The 26943-nt window shown below is 40.1% G+C and overlaps 1 protein-coding gene across 4 annotated transcripts in view; it reads right to left on the reverse strand.

The window, feature by feature from the left end:
* LOC106604576 (gamma-aminobutyric acid receptor subunit alpha-2) overlaps nt 1–26114 on the reverse strand; it is a 58058-nt gene extending 31944 nt beyond the window's left edge. For 2 of the 4 annotated variants that reach the window (XM_014199347.2, XM_045718042.1), the window contains exons 1-7: nt 25766–26114; nt 25159–25243; nt 24023–24138; nt 12790–12857; nt 8267–8487; nt 5415–5497; nt 3381–3524 (exon numbers count right to left, since the gene is read on the reverse strand). In XM_014199347.2, the coding sequence (XP_014054822.1) occupies nt 3381–3524; nt 5415–5497; nt 8267–8487; nt 12790–12857; nt 24023–24138; nt 25159–25229 (703 nt within the window). In that variant the 5' untranslated portion in view covers nt 25230–25243; nt 25766–26114. Of the gene's footprint in view, nt 1–3380; nt 3525–5414; nt 5498–8266; nt 8488–12789; nt 12858–20875; nt 21069–21116; nt 21262–24022; nt 24139–25158; nt 25244–25765 lie in introns of those variants that run through there. The other 2 variants (XM_014199350.2, XM_014199351.2) reach the window with 2 other exon arrangements.
* Nucleotides 26115–26943: the final 829 nt, after the last annotated feature.

Genomic DNA, 26943 nt, shown 5'->3' on the forward strand with positions numbered 1-26943 from the left:
CAGACAGTCAGCAAATCTGTAGTGGGAAAGTACAACAAATGGATTTTCAGCGAAGGGGGTTCCTCCGTATTTCACTTGGGAAATGTTCCTAGTGGCCCAGGAATTAAATATTTTACTCACTTTCAGACTAGTAGCATCTCAGCTAGAACATTTGGTTCCTTGGAAGCTGTCAGAAGGTACATTTTTGGTTTGCCATTGGTTCTGGGAACGAAGCCATACGTTTTCTGATCAGTTAAACAACATTTGTTTTAAATGTTCTGAGAATTTGAATAACTTCCTTAATTAACTTTCACTGAATGTTTCAATAAGACTTCATAACACTGCTAGAGTAGCTTATTTGGGGTTGACTTTAAAAAAATCAAAGCACAGATAGGACACATGGAAATTAATTTCCATAGGCATTAATAATTTTTTATTGTGACACGGCATCAGTGAGATTCAAAACAATAATCTTATGTTCTCTATCCATGGAATTAGTCCACTGCCCCACCAAAGTGGCGCTAGCATGCCATGTTTTTTTGATGATAACAAAGCTGTTCATTTGAGTAATTTCAAAGGAAACAAGCACTCATTAAGATCAGGTGTGGCCCATTAGTGGGCGCGGCCAACACACCTGAACACATTTAACAAGATTGAGGATAGAAAGTTTTGTTGATGCCGAGAATGGAATGTATATGTTTTTAAATAACACTTAAAACATTCTCTGAATGTTAAAGTGTTGTGGTTTTTATAGAAAGTTGTCTTAACATTCTGAAAACTGAATTTATGTATTTAAAAACAGTCTTACAACTGAATATTAAAGTTTTCTTGTCATTTTCATGGCAAGTTTTCTTAATGTTCTCGGAACAATTTGAGAACATGACTTTAAATAGAACCACAAGGAAACCTTTAGGAAACATTATGCTGAAGTACTAAAATTCCCGTAGACGAACATTGCTAAAGTTCTTAAATAATTTGATAACATGACTTTAAATAGAACCATGTGGAAACCTCTAGGAAGCGTTATGCTTAAGTACTGAAATTCCCACAGAACAATTTAAGAACATGACTTTAAATAGAACCATGAAGAAACTGATGTACTGAAATAACCACAGAAGAACATTGTTTCTTAACATTCTCTGAACAATTTGAGAACATTCCCAATGTCAAACGTTCCTAGAACATTACCAAAATTGAAATTAAATGTAATCATGTTTGAAGTTTTAGGAAACGTTCTGTTTAAAGGAATGAAACTGTAGATGAAAGAAAGGAACACCTATTTAGGTGAGGTGCTGGCTAGCGGAGTAGAACACTTGAAAAATTAAAGGAGAGCCGCACACTTTAGGAGCTCAGATGCAATAATTGAATAACCTAATAACCAATGTTTCTGCATCTGAGCTCCAAGAGTGTGCAGCTCTCTTTATCTTTTTAAAGTAATGCAACACATTTTTTTGGTCAAGTTTCTTAAATGTGCTGAGAATGTTCCAAAGCAACTATCCTGCATCATTCCCAGAAAGTGTGGGAAGATTGTATGCAAAATAACCATAGGACAAGCACGCTCTCACCAAGCTCTAAGAAACATATGGTTCTCAGAATGTTATGTGCTAGCTGGGATTATGACTGGAGCATTTAGTTGAGATTGGCTTTTCCTAAAGGAAAACAGAGTCGGGATTGCAATTGGATGTTAAAACAGCCAACAGTAGTATTCTCTACATCGTTGGAATGTAGACATCTGCGTAATAATGGAGAGTGGGAGTCTGTGTTTGTCTAAGTGAAGGAGAAGAAGGAAGGAAGGAAGTGGGGAAAGGAGGAGAAGAGATCATCAAGAGCATTTCAAACATGTCGTGACTTGTCTGATGAGAGTGCTCCCCAGAGACGCATGTGGATACATGCAGAGGGGGCAGATACTAATCATTGAAGACCACTACATGAGCCACCGTATTGATCCGCCTGGCTGATCCATGCCATGCAACACAGCTGTGTCCTGTGGCTTTTCTGACCTATAATGAACTGCTGTTCTGTATCTTCACAGGAGCTCGTACAGTTTGCTTTTGTTCCGATGGTGAAGCTCAATTATGTAATGTATTAAAAAAGGAATATACTGTAATTCCACGAACCTTCTGCTTTCCCCTCAGTACTATAAATAAGTTGTAACTCCTCTTAAATTAGATGTGTAATTGCATTTTAAAATGTCATAATGTTCAATGATGACAAACAACCCGTTAGCCATACTCCAGCTAAAACAAGCCTGTCTGTCATCTCGATGGAGTGTGTGTGTCACTGTCGGTTCCCTTTCTTTTCGCTAATGACTCCCCTCCATCTCCTTTGTTGAATGCTTTCCCCATCTGTTCCTATACGCAGGCTTCTTCCTTCCTGTGTTTCCAAGGCCCAGAACACCACAGTTCCTAATTTAACGCTCTGGTGCACTTTTGTGAGACAAGGCTCCTTTTGTGTCTTACAACGGCTCCAAAATAAGACCACCAGCAGCAGCCCAGCTCAGGAATAAGGAGGCGGCTTGCCTTTCAGAACGGAGCTCCCCTGTGTGTCTGAGTGAATGGCAGCTCCTACAGCTGTGCTTTTGTTTCCCATTAATGTTGCAATTAGGCACAAAGTGCTCACTCGCTCCCTCCCCTCCCCTCTCCTCTCCTCTCCTCTCTAACCGACTGAGGAGAACAGGAGTTCTTGCCTCCCGTAGGAGGCGGCGCGCCTGTGTCTCCGAAGCTTTTGTAGTCCAATGGGTCCAAAGTGGAAAGTCTTGTTTTCCAACAGTCAAAGCAGAATCATCGGTTGTTGTTTTGTGCTGTTGGTTCCCTAGTCAGACTAAAATGTATTTTGGAGAAATTCTAGTAGCAGCTCCTATGAATAAACTCAGACATGTAGTATCTCCTGCTGAGAAGACATGGACTAAACATTCTTTCAGCCTCTGTTATCCACAGGCTGAGTCAACTAACAGTGTTTTGCAACCTGAGTTGTTAGTACTCTTGAGGAGGAGACTTGGCCTATCCACAGTGGGACCATGGGAAGATTTCATAAGAACACAGACTTAGCCCTTGGCTGCACAAGCAGAGTGAAAGATAAAAGAGTGAAATGTGATTGGTGGATTCAGTAGCCAAAACGTGTTGAGAACCACTGAACAAACCGATGCAGCCAGTAGTAGCAAGCAGTGCCTCTCACTGATGTGGGCATCAGGAATCTTAAATGATCTGTAGTAAAAACATCCACATCTGCTCCGCTAAACTTTGGCCATCTACAAAGTGATCTTGGATAAATTATGGATTTTTGTTTCTCACTTTCTTCATTTGGCGGCAGCGGTGGGATCCAGGCTTGCAGAGAGAGCTTGTGCTCATGATCTAGTTGTCTAATTGGATGAATAACCAAGCAAAGTAATATCCTGAGCTTACCTGTGCTGGACTTGATGGTTTCTTGGCCCACTGTTTGGCCGAGCAGGTCGTACTGGTTCAAACGGGAGCTCTCTCCTTCCACCACCACAGAGTCGGCAGCCTTACTGGTCCAGACGTAAGTCACCTCTGACATTGTATAGGCATCTGAGATCACAAAGGGAGTGAGGTTAACACCATCAGTGTGGTATGTGAAAAATAGGAATATGAAAATAGGGCAGTGATTCATTCTCTTGGGCAGTGATTCATTCTCTCTTGGGCAGTGATTCATTCTAATTTCTGATGATTCAAGAGAATAGTGTCTAATGTCATGTAACTGTAAGGGTTGTATAATTTCCCCGCCAAAAAAAATCAACTCCATGACTATGTTGCCCATTGTAAGCAAGATCATTACATTTTGTTAGGCAACTGAAAGAAAATGACTACTGCCTTGAGAAATCAACACCGTATAAATTATATAAGATCCAAATCACACCATATTATATTATACACACACACACATACATACATACATACATACATACACACACACACACATACATAAAACAAAGCCATCACATCTTCGTACCATGGGTGTTTTATACAGAGAGACAGATATCTTCCTAACTGTGGGTTTTTTTTATACAGAGAGAAATATCTTCCTAGCAATGGGGGTTTTATGCAGAGAGACAAATATGAAGAGGCTAAGACATTTCAAAGAGTAAACATTGACACAGTGAGTCATCAACGCCATTAGAGAATGATTTTCTCCCGCTGCCCGTCTTGCTGCGCCATGAAAACACTTAACATACAGTATTAACTCCTAGAAACATTTAAAGTAAGGCTTGTATTATTAATTGACATTGGCAATGGTTGAGTTTCTTTTAATAGGCTGAAGGTTCTATAGCCAGGGGACGGCTTGCAGTGTATTTCACAACATGCAATGACATACTGACTCAGGTAGCGTTTTATTTGATTTTAGGGGATGAAGCATTTGGCCCCATTAGTTTGTTTTGTTTATCATCTGAACAATAATTCATCATGCAACTGAACGAACATATCCACATTGTGTATGACAATATTTTCAGATTCTACTTTTTCTATTATTTATTTATTTATTTCACCTTTATTTAACCAGGTAGGCAAGTTGAGAACAAGTTCTCATTTACAATTGCGACCTGGCGACCTATTAGCATAACTTCTAGAGCTCCTTCAAGAAAGTCTTTATAATTAGGTTTTGTGGTATGGAGCAATATGCCAACAGAAATTGAAAAAAAATATTTTGTTGTCCCACAGTGTGCCACTAACTAACATCCAAGGGTAGTAGCAGCCAAAGGATAGGAGAGCGCTGCATCGACACTAGGATGAAAACAGAGAGCTCAACTCAGCAGCCAAACCCATCAACACTACCTTCTTATCTTTTTCCCAGAAGCTCAGAGCTGGTAGATCACATGGGGGCCATTTCTCTCGACCAAAGCCTTTCTAAATATGTGCTGCTGCTGACAGCGTGTGTTTTAAGTGAAAAGTGTGTGGGGGGTGGAGGGGGCAATTCTACACCCTTGGTGGTTATGGAATGGTTATTGCTGTAACTGGCAGAGTTGAAATTTAAAGCTCAGTGTTTGTAGCAGCAAAAACAGAGTCTATACTTATCCTGTGTCCTGTTTGGTCGTGTATCCCCTGTTTGGTTTGTTTAGTTATGGTGTGGGACTCGAGAGTGGGACTGTATGCGGGTTTAGGCTCAAATCAAATGAAGCAAGAAGATCAAATTCTGCCTCTTGGAAAAGACAATGTGACAGTGTTGTTGACATGGAGCAGAGCGAGGAGCAGCGCTGAACGACACTTAACACAAAGGTCACAGTGGTGATTCACTCAAAACTGGTGGCCCCCCAACTAAATCAATGTGACCTACACACATACGACACATGACCTATTGTACGACTTAAACTAGACACATTTTGATTCCTGCACGTGTTTCAAATTGCATGTTCTTTTCACGAGAGTAATGCCCTGGCAACCCAGCGACCCCGTGCGTCTATGTATTTGGCGTGCATTACTCACAGCTGCCAAACTTCAGGGGACATGAGTGGAAGTCCATGGGGAAGTCCTCCAGATGCATCGGACACTCTGCGTGAACCGTCAACCTAGATACAACACAAAGCCCAATGCGTCACTGTAGTGTCCCAAAACACACATACAGTTGAAGTCGGAAGTTTACATACACCTTAGCCAAATACATTTCAACTCAGTTTTTCACAATTCCTGACATTTAATCCAAGTAATAATTAGGTCAGTTAGGACCTAATTAGGTCAGTTAGGATCACCACTTTATTTTAAGAATGTGAAATGTCAGAAAAATAGTAGAGAGAATTATTTATTTCAGCTTTTATTTCTTACATCACATTCCCAGTGGGTCAGAAGTTTACACACACTCAATTAGTATTTGGTAGCATGGCCTTTAAATTGTTTAACGTGGGTCAAGCGTTTCGGGTAGTCTTCCACAAGCTTCCCACAATAAGTTGGGTGAATTTTGACCCATTCCTCCTGACAGAACTGGTGTAACTGAGTCAGGTTTGTAGGCCTCCTTGCGCGCACACCCTTTTCCAATTCTGCCCACAAATTTTCTATAGGATTGAGGTCAGGGCTTTGTGATGGCCACTCCAATACCTTGACTTTGTTGTCCTTAAGCCATTTTGCCACAACTTTGGAAGTATGCTTGGGGTCATTGTCCATTTGGAAGACCCATATGTGACCAAGCTTTAACTTCCTGACTGTTGTCTTGAGATGTTGCTTCAATATATCCATGTAATTTTCCTCCCTCATGATGCCATCTATTTTGTGAAGTGTACCAGTCCCTCCTGCAGCAAAGCACCCCCACAACATGATGCTGCCACCCCCGTGCTTCACGGTTGGGATGGTGTTCTTCGGTTTGCAAAGCCTCCCCCTTTTTCCTCCAAACATAACGATGGTCATTATGGCCAAACAGTTCTATTTTTGTTTCATCAGACGAGAGGACATTTCTCCAAAAAGTACACTCTTTGTCCCCATGTGCAGTTGCAAACCGTAGTCTGGCTTTTTTATGGCGGTTTTGGAGCAGTGGCTTCTTCCATGCTTTGCGGCATTTCAGGTTATGTCAACATAGGACTCGTTTTACAGTGGATATAGATACTTGTGTACCTGTTTCCTCCAGCATCTTCACAAGGTCCTTTGCTGTTGTTCTGGGATTGATTTGCACTTTTCGCACCAAAGTACATTCATCTCTAGGAGACAGAACGCGTCTCCATCCCGAGCGGTGTGACGGCTGGGTGGTCCCATGGTGTTTATACTTGTGTACAATTGTTTGTACAGATCAACGTGGTACCTTCAGGCATTTGGAAATTGCTCCCAAGGATGAATCAGACTTGTGGAGGTGTACAATTTTTTTTATGAGGTCTTGGCTGATTTATTTTGATTTTCCCATGATGTCAAGCAGAGGCACTGAGTTTGAAGGTAGGCCTTGAAATACATCCACAGTCAACTTAGTGTATGTAAACTTCTGACCCACTGGAATTGTGATACAGTGAATTATAAGTGAAATAATCTGTCTGTAAATAAGTGTATGTAAACTTCCCACTTCAACTGCATATGTTTAGTGTGTTTGGTAGTGTTAGAATGAACAAGCAATGCATTTGTACCAAACAAACATGAGTGCCTCTTTCAACCTAAATGTAACTAACGTTAAATCAATAATTAAGCAGGACCAGAGTTGATGGAAACCAAATGGATAAAAATGCTTGTAGGGCACACACTGAGCATCCCCAGATTATAGTGGGCAATTTCTGAAATATATTGCACTATGTGCAGTGAAGATGCTCTGTGTCTATTTCCATTCCTGCCAATTTTTTTATTATTATTATTATTATTATTATGTTTACCTTTATTTAACTAGGCAAGTCAGTTAAGAACAAATTCTTAATTTTCAATGACGGCCTAGGAACAGTGGGTTAACTGCCTTGTTCAGGGGCAGAACGACAGATTTTGTTTTTACCTTGTCAGGCCGGGGATTCGATCTTGCAACCTTTCAGTTACTAGTCCAACGCTCTAACCACCTAAAAGGACCTGACAATGCCTTTTCCTAAGTGATTCAATTCAAATGGCCTCTATTGGGCAATATTTTTCTTCTGTATTCTGAAAGCACTCGCTTGTCAAAATAATGGCCCTTTTGGCACTGAGTGAGTAAAATCCTGCAATAAAACCACTAGCACAGATTCAACCCTCTCTCAGCCTCATTGCAAAATGTGTACCTATAGATGAGCTATAAAACTGAACATTTTTCTCCCTGCCCCATGGCAATATGTGTAGAATTTCAGGAAATTAGCTTTAAAACAGCAACATTTTCTCTCAGCCTCGTGAAAAATATGTAGAATGTGGGGCGGCAGGTAGCCTAGTGGTTAGAGTGTTGGACTAGTAACCGAAAGGTTGCAAGATCAAAGCCCCGAGCTGACAAGGTAAAAATCTGTCGTTCTGCCCATAAACAAGGCAGTTCACCAACTAGTTAACCCACTAGGCCGTCATTGGAAATAAGAATGACTTAACTGACTTGCCTAGTTAAATTAAGGTAAAAATAAAATAAATTAGCTATAAAACTGAGATGTAATGAAATGTGTTTGGGTTGAGGTGACATTGGGGAGACTGGTATTCCTGTATTTTCCTGTTCCACATTAATTGTAAGGCCCTGAGATAGACTAGCATCCTGTCCTGGGGGTGTACTTGTACATCAAGCTGCCTCACGCTACAGAAACAGGAGACATGAGCCATTCCGACTCCCACAAGACAAGGCTTTTACTGGAAAGAACACAAGCTAAACCTGCTACGTTAATAACATTTCATTAAAATGTATTTGCCCTGGCAACCCAGTGACCCCATGTATTTGCCTCATGGTGTAAAGCAGGGTGCCATCGTCTTGAATCCTCAGTAGTTTATTGGGCATGGTCATGTTGTGAGCCACTGACTTCTTCCCGTTGTGGAAGAACGTGTCTGGCGTCCATATTTTACTGGCCATCAAGTTGTTCAGCCGCAGTATGTTCATGGGCCCGTCGAATTTTAACCTCTCATCTTTCCAGCTTTGCCGGAAGAACACGTCTATTGTGTATTCCTGTGGGAAGAAATAACATTATGGCTACAATCGACAACAATCACACAGATGAATGTCACAGGTACAGACAATGCCACCATAAATTAATCTCCAAATAAACATAGCAAACGTAATATTTCTGCACTGTGAATATGGAATACCTGCTCCTTAATTTTTAAATAAAGTGGCACTTCTAATGATGCCGTACTATCCCTACTAATGACGCCGTACTATCCCTACTAATGACGCCGTACTATCCCTACTAATGACGCCGTACTATCCCTACTAATGACGCCGTACTATCCCTACTAATGACGCCGTACTATTCCTACTAATGACGCCGTACTATCCCTAAAAATTCTATGAAGCAGATAAACAACAAACTAAAGCAGCGCCTAGCGAGAGGCTTTGAAGATATCCTGTGGTAAACCAATGTGGATGGCACCATCTCTCTCCCTTCCACTCCAGGCTGTGCATCCCATAACATCCATTACTGACTCACTGCGCCTCCTGCGTGCACTTGGACCTGCCATTTATCCACACTGGATGTTTGGTTTTTTTCATGGTGTTTTATTCCAGAGTGGAGCAGCCTCTACAAGGTGAGGTCCCTGGTCTTAGTGTACTGTCTACCTACCACGCCTCTCAGACCCCACTGACCATGTTTACATGTGCACATTGTTCCGGATAGTAGCTCATATCCCTCTTAAGGTCTTATCTGGGATAAGCTGTTTACATGCACCTTTGATATCCCACTCATTGGTATCCCTGTATCCATGAATAAACAGAATATTCCTAATTTAAGTGTATGGGTTAAATTGAATAGTAATTGAAATATGGACACCTGCTGCAGGCCTATAATCTCTCACATGTAGCGTAATCTAGTCTTAACTCCTGCAGAATTATGCATTTCTTGCAGTGAAATTATTCAACAAATGTTAATTTTGTCTCAGGAACATATGATTTCTTTCTTTCAGCATCTCTCGAGAAAATGTGAATGTTTGTGTAAGGTGTTATCTTTAACACTTATGCAAAAAGGCAGTTTTTCAACCACATAAAATATGCACCCAAGATGACTTGAAGTCTTATCAGAAATGTGTTTCATTGTTTTCTCAGCTTTTCATTTCTTTAAAACTGGTCAAACTGATGACATTTTGCACAGGACCAATCTTTCCACTGTTGCATTTTCCCCCACGGCCCCTAAACAAAACAGACCACTTTACCAGTGTTAACTCGATTACTAATGCATTCAGTCTATCGATGTAAGATATTATTCTGGTGAGCACTACTTTATTTAGTCTTCTGGGCAACAAGTTATGACAGAAGAGAAGCTGCATGTATCAAACTATAGTTGACAAACAAATGTCAGAAATTGTAAGCAGAAACTTGTCTAAATTTGGGGTGAAAGTTGCCAGTAGTAAATAATAGTAGGGGAATTATAGTAGGCTAAATTATTATGGTGGATCGAACTGCGCAGGTAGCCTTCTTTTTGAAGTGATTTATTTGACAATCAAATGAAAACATCACACAACACCCATGAAATGTGAAACAGCCTGTGCAGAGTGCAAAAGCAACAGTAAACAGGATAAGATGTTTACATGCCACACTATCCTGTCTTAGATCATCATATCCCAGGAATCTAATCCGTCCTTCTCCAAATCCTGCCCTCAAAAGGATACCTGGCTTGTTAAGGGCTCCAGGGCAAACGGTATGCGTTTTGGTGTGTTCAAAATCATATGAGCTGGGGAACAAAATACAGTATAGGCCTTAGGTGTGATGTCCAGCATATTACATCTTATGAGACCACATGGGCAATGCAAACGGTCAATTCATCATTCTTTAGCCACTAGGAATTTGATGGCAATAACAGATAATGTATTATGCGCTTTATATCTTTTATATGCAGCTCGTTTAGTCCACTGGACAATGTTTGGGATTTCCCTACTATGTTGAGTTATCATTCATATATCCCAGCTTCCAACAACCATGCACAAATCCTTATTCTATAAATGCAAAGCACAAATTTTAATAAATAAGAATACAGTTAGTCTCCCTAGGATTTTAAGTCATGGCTTTGCATCAAGATCATCGTACACATCTTACGTTAATGCTCCTTGCCATGATATGGAACACTCGCCTACTGAATACTTAATAGTTGTCCGTAATGTATATTTTGCTATTCCATTAATGAGCTTTTGAATTATGCATTGCATTTCAAACATCATAAATGTTTAATCATTAGCAGCGGAACCATAATGTTGCTTTACAGAATGGCTTGTGCTGGATATTGTCATTTTAAAGGGTGTGTATTTTTTCAAAAACAAGCCCGCGATAAATGAAGAAGTGACTTGAATAAAGAGTAGATTTTCAATAATTCATAAGACAAAACTGTCGAAGGAAGAGGGAGAGCGAGAGTCCAATCAAAAACACATATTTTGACCAATGGGTAAAATAATAATGTTACTTGTGTAGATACTCCTCCAAGAAAACCAATGGTCCAAACCCCATGTCTATATCATAATATGTTTAAAAGTTATTGGAGCTTTTACCCTTGTAGGGTGGCCCAATTTAGGGTGACTAAATCAATGGATGCCAGAGAGAAAAAGTGGTAAAAATTCTACCTGACAGGCTCACTTTCCCAATAAAGTTGTCATCTTTCTCTGAAATCCGCAGGACATAAAACAATATAGAGGTAAGATGGATATCGATTTTGAGACATGACATTTTTGTATACGCTTTTCATATTAACTTGAAATTCCTGTTATTTTTTCAAATATTTCTCACAAAAACAAGCATATCTATGCCTTTACCAAGCCTTTTTCATTTTCAAAGCCTTTTATATTTAATTAATCTTGTGTCATGCAAATGTTACTTTAAGCAATCCACAGAAACAACTTTGAAGATGACAACCACAAAATATGAAATCCTCAAAAGTTGTTACGGGAAACCTGCCAACTGAGCTCGGTGCTTATTATTGGATGCATTAAGTTGCGAAATCCGACTTTCTAGATATAATGTTAATGATATGTTAGAGAAAGACCCAACTGAACGATTCAGAACATGAATAATCATATTTGTCTTGGTAAATGTATTTTATAACATAAGGAAGTGAAATTTCATCCCCAAAGTGTATTTTCACCCTAAAATGTGTCAATGTGTTGTCACGAGGGGACAAAAATGCATGGGGATGAGCTCCAGGAAAGAAACATATGGACAATTCTGCCCTTGAAAAGAAACTAAGAAAACATTAAAAGAAGGGAATGATAGGAGAACTAGATACATACATAGATACATACATACATCTCAAGTTCTCCTATCATTCCCTTCTTTTAATATTTTCTTAGTTTCTATATGTAGCTGTACCAAACGGAGGCCAGACAGTGAAATAGCAGTCAGGATGAAAAAGAGTAGAACACGGTAGCTAAGGTAGAGACACAATGGGAATATAGACCAAATCTTAAGGAGTCAGGGTTACTGGGGCTTTGTTGCTTCACTATTGCCAAGCTAAGCTGCTTGGAACGAACACAAACACCGGTCCCATTCATTTGGCACCAAACTGAAGAAAACAGACCGAAACAGGAATGGGCAAACGGAACATGTTTAATAAGAAACGCTCCTTTTCATTTTCAGTTTCAAAACGTTTTGTTATGGTGTGCCCTAATGAATACGACCAGAACTAAGTGGTCCAAATAAGCGACAAAAAGGAAAATGGTTCACAATGGTGCCAAGGTTTTGCAATGAAGCGGTAAACAAAACATATAGAATGACAAAAATCATTATTTGTTTATTCTGTGGTGTTATGTAGTATTTAAACTAAGGGCTCAGTTCCACCAAAGTTCTGTGTAGTACCATATTATCCTGTTATCTGTTATCCTGCCTATTGATTTGTTTATTCTGTTATCCTACCCATTTACTCTCCGTTTTGATTGCAAAACACTACAGAAACGAATCACAAGAACCAATTTGGTCCTTTACCCTCCTAACATGTTTATCACAATTGAGTTTCCATGGTTATCAGTTGCAGAGACTTCTGAATAGTGGTACAATGATTCAGATAAAACTAATTTCCCTACATACAGATACGCTATTTTAAATTGAAAAGTTTCTCATAGCAGGAAAATAATCCGGCAGCAACAGGAAATATAAATTATTATGTGGATTATAATTAATGGATATTTCTGTTAAGTGGAAATTACAAACTTTTGAAGCCTTTTTAAACCTCGAATACATTACAAGCTCACTTTATATGATGAATGTGTAACCAGGCCAACCCAGCACAGCTCAGTTTGGGAACAAGGTACTTGTAAGACTGGAATGTGGTCTCACCATGTCTGTATCTGAAACTGGGCCAAAGCTGGTGACGTAGACATTGGTATTCACCTCTGTTATACGATCTGAAAAACATAAAGATAATTAATATAGAACAAAACAAAGTCTGATCACGAGACCATTTCTTCCTGGCTGGACATGAATAAACCTGGAAAAAATACTATTATTACAGATTTAAGTAGGACTGTAGCTCATCCTTTGAGTGGCATTTCCCTGCCTTGCAATAAAACATCACTTAGACTTTTACACCTAACACCATCCTATCAGGCCTGCCTGTAACACCATCCTATCAGGCCTGCCTGTAACACCATCCTATCAGGCCTGCCTTTATTCAGAGCGAGTGAAAACAGTACACACATTTTGCTTTCTCTCCTGAGTTCTTCTTTCATTAAGTTAGATCTAACATGCTTGGGTAATTTCTTAAAAAAGCTTTCAGACTTAACGGCTATGTTATCCACTCTCTGCTGCACAAACACACACACACACAGTCACTTACACATAGTAACTCAGACACACACCCAGTAACTCTCCCTCTCTCTCACACACACAACACACACAGTAACTCACAAGACACATACAGTCACTTACACCCAGTAACTCAGAAACACAGTAACTCACACGACACACAGTAACTCACACACAGTAACTCACACACAGTAACTCACATGTATTCTAAAGAGCTTCTCATTGGCCTAAAATAAAGTGAGTGCTCTCATGCAAGGTGACTAGGCAAGGCAAAACAGGCCCAGTGCACTCACCACTCCCTGTTCACTGCGTCTGCTGACAAAATGCATCCAGACAGGTAATGGATATGCTTAGTTATTTATGAAGTAGTGCATATTGAGAGAAACAGGCAGATCGGTGGGTAATGTGTGCAATAAATGTAGCAATACATACACTGGATTGCATGATAAAGTAGGTGTTTACGTGTGTAAACCAGACACGTGCAGACACACAATAGATGAAGAAAATACACCAGAGGTGTAGAAATCTGAAATATGACACCAGTGACAGTGACCCCGATGTACCCCATCTTAATGCACTGTTTTAATGTGAAGCCTTTACAATGCAGTAATACCATAGTTATCCTGTGGATAGAGACCCTATAATACACTGCTCTATGATTCTATGGTCATAACTACAGTCAATAACTCCATAGAACCAGATCACCAATAACAGCAGACGTGGTGCGTGTTCATATTCGATGGAACATTAAACCAAATCGTGAAAAACAAAACAAATGATGCATACTTAATACCAGCCCAAGTACAAAGGAGCGTCCCTTGGGGACAAATCACTTGTTTATTACATTGGATTCTTTTCAGAGTGCATTTGAATCCCAAAGATGTGAGGCCACTTTATTTATCGTACCATGTAGTGCAGGTTCACTTCTTCAGCTCAGACGGACCAAAGCGAGTGGTTTAGTCATGTTCCCTTACAGCTTGTCATTTATGTGATTTAGAGCTGTCAACTGTCTAAACTAAGTGACAATAGTAAACACCCAAACTGAAGACGCGTGCACTATTTATAGTTGAATACAAAAATAGCATCTATCTATAAAGTGAGATATTGTTCTTTCAATTAACGTAGAACAGGGTTGAATTAAGACAAAAGGGTGGACAATCATACCCAGCCTTCTTTAACTCTATATTAAGGACAACTAAATGAACTAGGAAGCATGTATATGACCTGCCTGGAAGGTCAACTTTAGATATCCTCCAATATAGCTGCTCTGAATGACATGAATAGTTCCACAACACTGTGTTGACAGAGGATACAACTCATTAGTTTGGAGTGTCAGGAATTCAGACGATTCCCTAGGTGCACATGTGAGGGGGTGGGGTTGTGTGCTCCTGACCCTCGTACAGACCAGTGAGCAGCTAGCCCTGGTTAAAATAATCCGGCTGGAAACCCAGAGGATTAAAAGGGCAGGTTTGCAGGCTATTCTGCTGCTACTGCTTCTGCATTGGGTAGTCTTCAACAACAGCTCACCCACACAGATTCTGTTTTAGCGATTAGTAGTGACGTTGTTTCGGCTAGTGGCTACGATACATTTAAAGAAAACCTGGACACAAAGCAAAGAGAACTCTTGGAGAAATTATAGGGGGAAAATGTAATGCACTTTCTAAAGAAAGGCAGACACTATTAATCTGCATCATGAAAATATTCAGTTATTTATCGCTTTCGAATACAAGTTAAATGACTCTCTGGGATCCAACGTCTGTCAAACAGATGGCAAAACAAATGCAGCCTAGGCATCAATTAATATTTTCTTCATAAGCCACTCAATTTTGGGTTACATAAGTCTGTGGATGATTCCGTACCTCTAGGCATGAAGACATTTTTCCCAGAGAGAAAGTATGTCAGTGCTACTGTACCACATACTGCCATCCAGGCCTTTCCCCGACGCCAAAGACTATCACCATATGGCTGATGCTGTTCTGGGCTGATGGCCCCTTGAATATCTGTTTAAATGTAAAATGACACCAGATCCTGTGGGAGGCCCAGGCTCTGGGCCACCTAGAAATCAAATCAAATGAGATACAGAGGGATGGAGTGAGAGGATGGAGGAGGGAGGCAGATGCATTTTTTCATGAAGGTAGGAGATGCTTTCATAGCCATACATAATAATTACACTTAAAATGATTTCTCTATGAATTGTTGTAGTAGTAGTAGTAGTAGCAGCAGCGGTAGTAGTATTAGCGGTGTAGTAGTAGTAATAGTAGTAGTAATAGTATTAGCGGTAGTAGTAGCAATAATAGTAGTAGCATCTCACAAAGACACTACACTTCAAGCAATAACTACAGTAATTGGCCCTACAATTCCACTTCTTCGCAATGCTTCTAAATATAACATTTGCTTTGTTGTTTAACATCACACCTAGAGACTCATTCACCTTCAGCTCAACCTTCCTCTAGAAGGCAGCATGATCATTATGTGAAGGTTTCTGCCAACAGTGTTTGGCTTTTTATGAGCTTGTTAAAAGGCTAGAACACAAAAACACACACAGTTACGCACACCTCTCGGAGGAGGGAACGCAACACCCTGCTACACGCAACTCCCCGTGGAGTGAAAGAGGTAAGTGACTGTAGATGCGGGTAAGGATGTGAGACAGAAAATTTTACCATTAACAGGGAATTTATTCCTTCACACAGTAATTTGGGGAAAAAGGGGCTGGACGGAAAGAGCCCCTCTCCTACCTTACCTGCCTACCCACTACTTATCTATTCTTAACGCCACCTGGCGTGATAACCAAAATACAGGGAGTGATCCGCCCAGTTCTTACCTAGTGTGCATAGACAAGAGTACATACTACGGGTATATGTATGCCCGCAGGCCTCTTACCTAAGCACTCCCAAGGTGCCTTCCCCTTCCCCCCTGGGAACAAAAACAGAATAATTACTAACGTAAGTAATCAATTTAAATAATCAAAACAGTCCTTGTGACAAAAACATACCTCAGCAGGACCGGTTACAAAATACTTTACAAAAACCTTTGGGCAACAACCAACACAGGACATCAAAGAAGCTTTATCTGAGCAACAACCAACACAGAACATACCAATAAGCTCTCCCTTTGAGCAACAACCAACACAGAACATACCAATAAGCTCCCCCTCCAAACAAAGGAACACTGGCTTATAAAACTGCAGAAGGAGTCTGCAATTAAAGACAGCTGTATCCTTTGATGAGAGGGCGGGGTCAGAGCTCCAAATATCGATGGGGCCGACCAATCAGCTGCTTTGGACTTCAGGAAGCCATCCTGAAACACATACATACAAACAAACCCACAACACAGAAACTGGGGAACGTAACACACACGGTGAGGTGTCCAGGGGGTGAGAGATGACTCCTGGGTCTAGCTACCCACTAGCCACATACATAGTTAATTACATGGAATGACCCGGTGGTGGTCAACAATGAGACATCTGATACATCAACCAATGTCCATGATGACGCCTGAGGGCCGGTGTTCCATCACACAACACCTCCCCACCAGAACGTGTTCCCCTTAAAGATCTTAAGGGAAATTTTGGAGCTAAACTGTGAAAATATGAACACTTTGTGGTAAATTGTATTTATGAACAAATGACACAAAGAAAAACATGGATGTCGCAGTATCAGAGTCTTTAAAGAAAATATCACCACAACTATTCAGGTTACTAGTACTGTATCTCTGTTGACACTAGCATGGTATCAGGTTACTAGTACTGTATCTCTGTTGACACTAGTATGGTATCATGTTACTAGTACTGTATCTCTTGACACTAGCATGGTATCAGGTTACTAGTACTGTATCTCTGTTGACACTAGCATGGTATCAGGTTACTAGTACTGTATCTCTGTTGACACTAACATGGTATCAGGTTACTAGTACTGTATCTCTGTTGACACTAGTATGGTATCAGGTTACTAGTACTGTATCTCAGTTGACACTAGTATGGTATCAGGTTACTAGTACTGTATCTCAGTTGACACTAGTATGGTATCAGGTTACTAGTACTGTATCTCTGTTGACACTAGTATGGTATCAGGTTACTAGTACTGTATCTCAGTTGACACTAGTATGGTATCAGGTTACTAGTACTGTATCTCTGTTGACACTAGCATGGTATCAGGTTACTAGTACTGTATCTCTGTTGACACTAGCATGGTATCAGGTTACTAGTACTGTATCTCTTGACACTAGCATGGTATCAGGTTACTAGTACTGTATCTCAGTTGACACTAGTATGGTATCAGGTTACTAGTACTGTATCTCTGTTGACACTAGCATGGTATCAGGTTACTAGTACTGTATCTCTGTTGACACTAGTATGGTATCAGGTTACTAGTACTGTATCTCTGTTGACACTAGTATGGTATCAGGTTACTAGTACTGTATCTCTGTTGACACTAGTATGGTATCAGGTTACTAGTACTGTATCTCAGTTGACACTAGTATGGTATCAGGTTACTAGTACTGTATCTCTGTTGACACTAGTATGGTATCAGGTTACTAGTACTGTATCTCTGTTGACACTAGTATGGTATCAGGTCATTTTGTCAAATCACCACCATAATAAGAGTTGTCCAGTACAATGTCCCGTATTTCTGTGTTAATATTTCTGAACAACATACAGATTCTTTAGACATTCAGATTCTTTAGTGAAAAAATGCATACTGAGGGAAAATAGAGCCCCTCTACAAATTATTACTAACCCAAACACAGTGGGGGAAAAGGAGCCTTCTAAGCCATCAGAGAAGGGCTCAGGATTTATAAAATAATGATTATGATAATATAGTGCCTTCGGAAAGTATTCAGACCCCTTGACTGCTTCCACATTTTGTTACGTTACAGCCTTATTCAAAAAAAGATTTTTTTTTTTTAAATCCTCATCAATCTAAACACAATACTCTATAATGACAAAGTGAAAACAGGTTTTTTAAATTTTTTGCAAATGTATTAAAACCCTTATTCAGTTAAGTATTCAGACCCTTTGCTATGCGACCCGAAATTGAGATCAGGTGCATCCTTTTTCCATTGATCATCCTTGATATGTTTCAACAACTTGATTGGAGTCCACCTGTGGTAAATTCAATTGATTGGACATGATTTGGAAAGGCACATACCTGTCTATATAAGGTCCCACAGTTGACAGTGCATGTCAGAGCAAAAACCAAGCCATTAGCTCGAAGGAATTGTCTGTAGAGCTACGAGACAGGATTGTGTCGAGGCACACATCTGGGGAAGAGTACAAAAACATTTATGCAGCATCAAAGGTCCGCAAGAACACAGTGGCCGCCATCATTCTTAAATGGAAGAAGTATGGAATCACCAAGACTCTTACTAGAGCTGGCCTCCTGGCCAAACTGAGCAATCGGGGGAGAAGGGCCTTGGTCAGGCAGGTGACCAAGAACCCGATGGTCACTCTGATAGAGAGCAAAGTACAGAGCAAAGAACAGAGAGATCATTGATGAAAACCTGCTCCAGAGCGCTTCCAACAGGACGATGACCCTAAGCACACAGCCAAGACAACGCAGTAGTGGCTTTGGGACAAATCTCTGAATGTCCTTGAGTGGTCCAGCCAGAGCCCGGACTTGAACCCAATCGAACATCTCTGGAGAGACCTGAAAATATCTGTGCAGCGACGCTTCCAATCTAACCTGACAGAGCTTGAGAGGATCTGCAGAGAGAAGTGGGAAAAGCTCCCCAAATATAGGTGTGCCAAACTTGTAGCGTCATACCCAAGAAGACTCGAGGCTGTAATCACTGCCAAAGGTGCTTCAACAAAGTACTGAGTAAAGGGTCTGAATACTTATGTAAATGTAATGTTTCAGTTTTTTTTATTTGTATACATTTGCAAAAAACTCTAAAAACCAGTTCTTGCTTTGTTATTATGGGGTATTGTGTGTAGATTGATAAGAGGAAAAAACGATTTAATACATATTATAATAAGGCTGGAAAATGTGGAAAAAGTCAAGGGGTCTGAATACTTTCCGAATGCACTGTATAATAATAATACTATTATTTTCAATGTGTTCTGATTTAATCTCTTCAGTTTTTGTTGGAAAGAAAATGGCTAACACTGAAGAGAAAAAAATATCAAATCAGGATTTTTCTTTGCTGGTCTCTGGGGCGAAAAATCTAGCTAGCCAAGTCAGCCATTGGGTAGGCCATCAGAAGCAAGATGAAGGCATCTGCCATTCAACTGTATTAGGGCAACATTTTGGAGTGACAGTGGAATCAAGCGGTCACATTTTGACTTAATGAGTGGGACCGTTTTTACAAAAATGTATGGAAACTTCTGCCTACTTGAAGGCCAACAGGTCACTGCGCAATAGCGAGCAGTAGTTTTCCCACAGTCTAGCTAGCTAGCTTTTGTTATCGGCTAGTTTGCAGCGGCTGCAGCAGGTGTTATCAAAGAGGATGTTACATTTAACATTTAAGACATTTAGCAGACGCTCTTATCCAGAGCGACTTACAAATTGTTGTTGCTAATTTGTTAGCTTCTCACTTTTCAAGAACACATTTGACCAAAAAGTTAGTTGTAAATGATCATTCCCTAGTGAGTGGAATTGTGGGGGGTTTTGCAGCGCGCTTGCTATTGTTAGCCATCTCTTTGAAAATAACTTGTGTGTGAAACAATGCTGCATTTAAATTGGAACTGACAATATTTTAGCAACATGAAATCTTATTAAAATCTGTTCATATACACCCCCAGGAAGAATATGAAACCAAAAAGACAAATTCTGACAAGCGACCGCTTAGATATGGTCATTTTTAAGTTTTTCATAAATTTGTTGAATGTTTGGGAAATACGTACTGTATACTAAGGCACTTGTGAAAATTCTATAGCAATATAGAATGGGAAAGTGGGCGTGCGTTTGGACAATTAATAGACACTGGTGTAAAATAAAACCAAATAAAAACATGTCTTGTCTAAGACAGGAGTCCACCAGACTGGTGCGCTATAGTCAATCAGAGCTACAGTAGACCTTTATACAAACAAGCCATTTGCCACACTGGCCTGCCATCATTCACTTTGAACTAGACTGGCAGTCGCAACAGCGCGAATTTAGATCATTAGAACGCATTCACCAAAAGCCACAACATACACCTGAATGGATTTCTGCGAATGTGTAAACACCACGGGAGTCCTCTTACATTTGGGAACTTTACAGATCTATTGATCAAACCATTATGAAGAGGTAGGCTCTCTCCCTCAGTTAGGCACATCAACAACAAGATCAACAACTAATGCTACTCAGAGCAAGATGAGCTAAAATCGAACGAAGGAACATTAGATAAACCTCTCAAACTTTTTCAACTAGTTGGCCGTCAACATTGCACTGATAAACGATGGGGAATTGTAGCCCCCTTGTCCTTCTGCAGCTTGCATGCCAATGCATGCTTGTCCAAACCAAGCACCCAAGCTAACTGGCTAAAGTTGGCTAGCTTGCTGGCTAGCTACTTCCAGACCCAAATGAGAAAACACCTCACTCTGACCATTCTACTTGGCGTAGCAGAGCTGGTTAGGCTGTTTACATGTTATCTAAGTGTTCTTGACTAACTATTACTTTTCTTGCCAACATTTACTGACCCCAGTCATATTCAGCAGGTGTTGCGAGTTCGTAAATTCACCAGTTGTTCTGCCCTCTGGCACACTCAGACGAGAGTGCACTTAAATCAGAGTAGATAGCCAGAGTAAATTTGCAAACACAAGAGATAAGATATGAAAACAGTCATTAAAGTTTTTTGTAAGCTAACCAAATAACACCTGCATCTCTAGCTGTGTATAGCCACCAAAAAAACGATATGGAAAAAGTCAGTCAGTCACTCACCCACCCACCCACTCCTCCAATGGCATGGCATCCTCATAGTAGCTAAAGTTAGGCTTAGGTTTTTAGCTTGCTACATAAATAGATACGCTAACCTATTAGCCACGTTATGGCTGACTTGTGACCATCGCCCTTGCTCGTTTGATTGTATTGCCATTCCCAGTCTTAGTTACATTCGTCCGTTTTTGCGCGAAATATTGAGTCATTGAATCTGAAAAAGTGCATCCCGAATGGAGGCAGCAAACAATGTACCATTTACAACCTGATAGCAATATTTTTTGGACTACCAAGAAATGTATTGGTGAATTATATTAATCATTCATTGAACTGCATCCATCTATTCTGCCAACAATGCCTTAGTGTACGTTATGGATCGTTGAGTATACTAAAACCTATTTTTAAAACCTCTTATAAACTTGGTTTTGTAGCATAAACTGGGAATTGTATATTTTTAAATGATATTATGATTGTCTGTTTGTTTCATATCTGCAAAGTAGTTAAAATGCTGTCAGTTCCACATTAATCTTTAGGTCACCGCTTACTTTGTGTGCTAAACGTGAAATGTTTTTGCGATTAAGTAATAGTTGTAAATGTCAATTGGGAAATGATTAATGGTTGTGTTTTTGTATTATTATGATTGGGACCTACTGGCTTATTATGTCCAAGTTTAAGAACTGCGTATCTTTAACATCATGCTGTGTGTGTGACTGATGTCTTTCCATTGGTCCTACGCAGTGGTGTAGTGGTGCCAGGAAAAGTGGTTAAACTCTAATTTTGCCCAAAGGTTCCCAAAAGGCCCACCTAGTGTTAAAAATCCTATATTTTCCTATGTTTTTATGTGTTTTGCTATTGATTTTTCTGATTTTCACTCTCAAAATCAAACTTTTTTAAAAATTTTTTTTCCTTCCTCATTAGGCAATCTATTTTGTGAAGTGCACCAGTCTGCCACCCCTGTGCTTCACAGTTGGGATGGTGTTCTTCGGCTTGCAAGCATCCCCCTTTTTCCTCCAAACATAACGATGGTCATTATGACCAAACAGTTCTATTTTTGTTTCATCAGACCAAAGGACATTCCTCTTAAGAGTACGAACTTTGTCCCCATGTGCAGTTGCAAACCACAGTCTGGCTTTTTTATGGCGGTTTTGGAACAGTGGCTTCTTCCTTGCTGAGCAACCTTTCAGGTTATATCGATATAGGACTCGTATTACTGTGGATATAAATACTCTTGTACCTGTTTCCTCCAGCATCTACACAGGGTCCTTTGCTGTTGTTCTGGGACTGATTTGCACTTTTCGCACCAAAGTACGTTCATCTCTAGGAGACAGAACATGTCTCCTTCCTGAGCGTTATGATGGCTGCATGTTCCCATGGTGTTTATACTTGCGTAGTATTGTTTGTACAGATGAACTTGGTACCTTCAGGGGTTTGGAAATTGCTCCCAAGGATGAATCAGACTTGTGGAGGTACACAATTTTTGACACTAGCATGGTATCAGGTTACTAGTACTGTATCTCTGTTGACAGTAGCATGGTATCAGGTTACTAGTACTGTATCTCTGTTGACAGTAGCATGGTATCAGGTTACTAGTATCTCAATTGACACTAGCCTGATTATGATGTCTGATATTGGTGATACAGTAGCTGTGTGCTGGGTCGGGGTCCAATGTCAAAGTGCACAGGTCAACGTTTACTGAGGAGGAGGACCGAAAGCAAGAAGGGTTAAGACATACTTGAGCAAAAAGGATGGGCAGGTGATTGCCCCCCTTCACACAGGAGAACAGAACTGACAAAACAATATGGGGCTGACATACTGTTAAATCAACGGCCATTCATTCTTCTATTTCCAGGCATAATTGTAATCCCAGATTGATGGAGTGGACTGCACTGATCTGTCCTTTATAAAGCATGTCTTTGTGTCTAGTGTAGATCCCTAACTAGACCATCATGCCAAAACACAGAGCGGGTTTTCCCAGGTGGCCAATGTGCTAGTGCAGCAAATAGCCCATCTGAAAAGACGCCAACCAACATCTTGATCGTGTGGATTGAAAGCAGCTGTAACAGGACAGGGCAGTTTCCTAATAAATTGTTAAGGAGACTCTTCTGTGTATGGTGGTGAAGGGCAGCTCAGTGTCGATGCTGTTTCCTCTGGGGAACCGTTGTTGAAACGCCTCCTGCTGCCTAGACAACACTACTTTCAACAAACAGGCAGGAGGGTAATCAAATAGTAATCTTCCCTTTATAGTGCACGACTTATGACTAGGGCCTATAGGGCTCGGGTCAAAAGTAGGGCATTGTGTAGAGAAAAGGATACCATTTAGGAAACAGATTTGTACTGAGGATTTGGGATAGCAAACCCACTGATGACCAATATGTTCATGTGCAGCACCATTAAATGTAATGAGAAAATATTAGCTTATTTTTATGACAATCACTTTGTTGTCATGGGGGAAACATTGTCTGAACTGTGTTTTGCTTCTCCACACAAATGTCTGCTGGGCACACAGCTACACTCTACATGATTTATGATCACACTATTTCACACATTACAAGACAAGTAGACACATCGCTGGCACTATTTCTTCTGCATGCTGACGGAAATACTGTGAGGAATACTGCCACTAAACCTGACAGGAAAATTAATCAAATGAAGCCAACAAAGTTAAAGTCATCACAATCTGTGATGTGAATTTATGCCATGTCTTTCTAAAAGGTTTGTTCACAAACTGGAACCGTATTCATAGTGTTTCAGAGTAGGAGTGCTGATCTAGGATCAGGTCTCCCCCTGTCCATGTAATATGAATTATGATCTAAAATGATAAACTTATCAGCACTCCTACTCTGAGACCATTTATGTATACAGGCCCTGAGCTTGTTTTGTCATAGTTATTGAAGCCAAGAGATATTCCTTACCCCCAAGGCCGGGTCGAAGACGATTATCATAGCCATCTAGAAGTCTGTCAAGGATCTGTGTGAAGAGAGTGATGTTGTTCTTGAAGGCATCTGTTGTAGGATCAGCAATCACCGGCCTGGGATACAGACAAGTCAGATTGATGAGGCCTTTGCATAGTTACTCCAGAGGGAATGAAAGAGGAGATAAAGTCAAAAGGTAAAAGAACACACATACACACACACTCTCCCCCTTTCCCAAGCACCCTCCCAGATGACCCAGTTCTGTGCTGAACATTTGTGTGCTATCTGATCTTGGAGCAAAAACAAAATTGAATATGCAAATGTCAACAGAGCTGTATATTCATGAATCCAATAATCAGAAGAGGCATACATTCATTAAATGTGCTCTCGTTGCATGTGATTGATGTGGATAATTACTTGGTTAATCAAATGACTGACATATTGGTTTCTTGATTGATTGTATACTAATATCAGTCTACAAGCTATATTCATGAGGGCTCTTGATACAGTGACATAAGTGCAATGTGCCAAAAATGCCGGAACCATGAGACTTCCTGGTCAATTTGAGAATTACACTACCTTACTAAAATAAGCTGTGTTACAAACACTATATAGGCTATACACTACATATACTGTAAGTTGGCCATACAGTACAATGTCCCACTTTACAAAGTGTCCCAACACAAACGTATGCATTCCTATAGTAGTTACATAGGCACAATTGAGATAACTGAGTGATCTCATGGAATGTCTTTTCTTGAGCATTGAAATCAAGCGCTATTTACATATTAGTGACTCACGCTCAATGGCATCTGAAGTGAGTGCTGCTTTTTCAGACTGAGAGTAGCGACTGTACTCTATCGCCACCCGCAGGAACATAATCAGAAAATCACCCACTTCATTAATCTCACAAAGCCCCCCACGTCGACAAAGCCTGATTGATGTTCACCATGATAAATACATAGGCTATTCATAGGTTAGGCTACTAAAACATAGTGTCCCTACATTCGGTTGTGTTGCGTACAAAACTAAAGGAATTCAATTCCAAATCCCAGATATAGTGGTATACTTTCAGTCTTCCTGTGTAATGTGACAAAACATAATTGATAAAAAAAAAAGATTATTCAAGGACTTACCTCGTTTGCAAGAGGAGCGTCAGTGTGAGGCAGTTGAGTAGACATTGCAAAATGTAGTCTCTATTCCTCATAGCTGCATGTACACCTACACACCAGGGAAGACTATACATCATGGAGCCATAATGGTTCAGCTGTTGATTTTGCGTATCTTGTTCTAGGTGTAGGCCTATTTCTACGGGAATATATTCAAATTAACACACAATAAACACAGATAATAAATACCTAGATACAGTATTACTGGAAATAATTCATTTGAATGCGCGTAGAAAAAAAACATACATTACATTTAACATTTACACCATGTTAACTAGGGAGACTGCAATTACAATTCATTGACACTTAGGCCTAACATGCCTCTGTTGAATAATCATTTCCACTGTCTAACACTAAACATTTAGCGTTGTTCAAAAGAGCGGCTCCTTCTCAACCACAGTTCTAAAATCCCTTGCTCGTGTGCAGAAATGTTTTAGGGGTATCCCCACTGAGATAAACTCTACATGATATCTCGGCTAGGCTACTTACGATGTATGAGATCAGCGGAGAAACAGACAGGAACTCTCATATCTTTCTCATCACAAAACGACTTTTCATCAGCGAGGAGACTCACCTGGAATGCTGGACGTAGCCTAATTGCAAGCAATTATTCGTACAGAAATTGAGCCAGATGTTAAAGTTGAACCTAATGGAACCACTACGATGTGCCGTCTCTCAAGATGGAATGAGCGCGCCGCGCGAAAATAACGAGAGTGATACTTATTATAAATTCAAAGCACCAATAGATCACAGTTATGGCAAATTATGCACTGTCTTAATAATTTAATAGCGGACAAATGCATAGTCCTTGATGTCACTGGGTCTTGTTCAGCGTGTCATATTTTCCCATTCTGCTTCCAATTCAGTTTACCTCGTGACAGGGGAAAGGCACACAAGCTCCGCGACTCTCTCGCTTCTCTCTCTCTCTCTCTCTCACACACACACACACACACACACACACACACACACACACACACACACACACACACACACACACACACACACACACACACACACACACACACACCTAAAAAGGCAGATGCTAAAGTTTGATTGCATTATGGATTACAAACTAAGGTTTTAAACAGATGTAACAATTTTCCAATGAATTAAAAACATTTAATTAGTACACATTAAGGTTGACCAATATTTGTTTATACATGAACATTTCTGTATCCTTCTTGTTTAACCCAGTAACTACACAACAATAATAGCATAATACATATGTAATAACACAAGGGTGTTGCATACACTGCATGGCATTTTATTAAATCTTTATTGCTCTTAAGAAAAACAAATCTGCAAAATTATACACTATGAGATGAGCTGTAACCATCCCTGAGAGAAAATGGCTTAGGAGGAGAAAGACCTTGTTTCTGAAAAAAAAAAGACATATGACAATCTTAAGGAGGTGGAATTTTGATCCTACTCTAATTGAATTTTCCACCTACCAGATCCATATTTCAGAGTAAAGAGGAATGTTGATACTTCAAAAGGGGGAAAGTCAATGTGCTTGGGAACCACTTCCATCTGAACTATACACATTTGCACATTTAAATGATTTATTTCTTTATGGAAATGCATGAATTGCCTCATTCAGTCTATATGATGTATAATACCAGTGGATACATCGATTATGTCTCCAGTTTCTTATTTAAAACTACATTCAAATCGAGAGCAATAGCCATGGTGGCACAGTGATATGTAGGTGGCTAGTGAGTGGGTGCATGAAGGAATATGAATGAAGAACAT

This window comes from Salmo salar, chromosome ssa05, assembly GCF_905237065.1.
Source record: "Salmo salar chromosome ssa05, Ssal_v3.1, whole genome shotgun sequence".
Taxonomy (NCBI): Eukaryota; Metazoa; Chordata; class Actinopteri; order Salmoniformes; family Salmonidae; genus Salmo; species Salmo salar.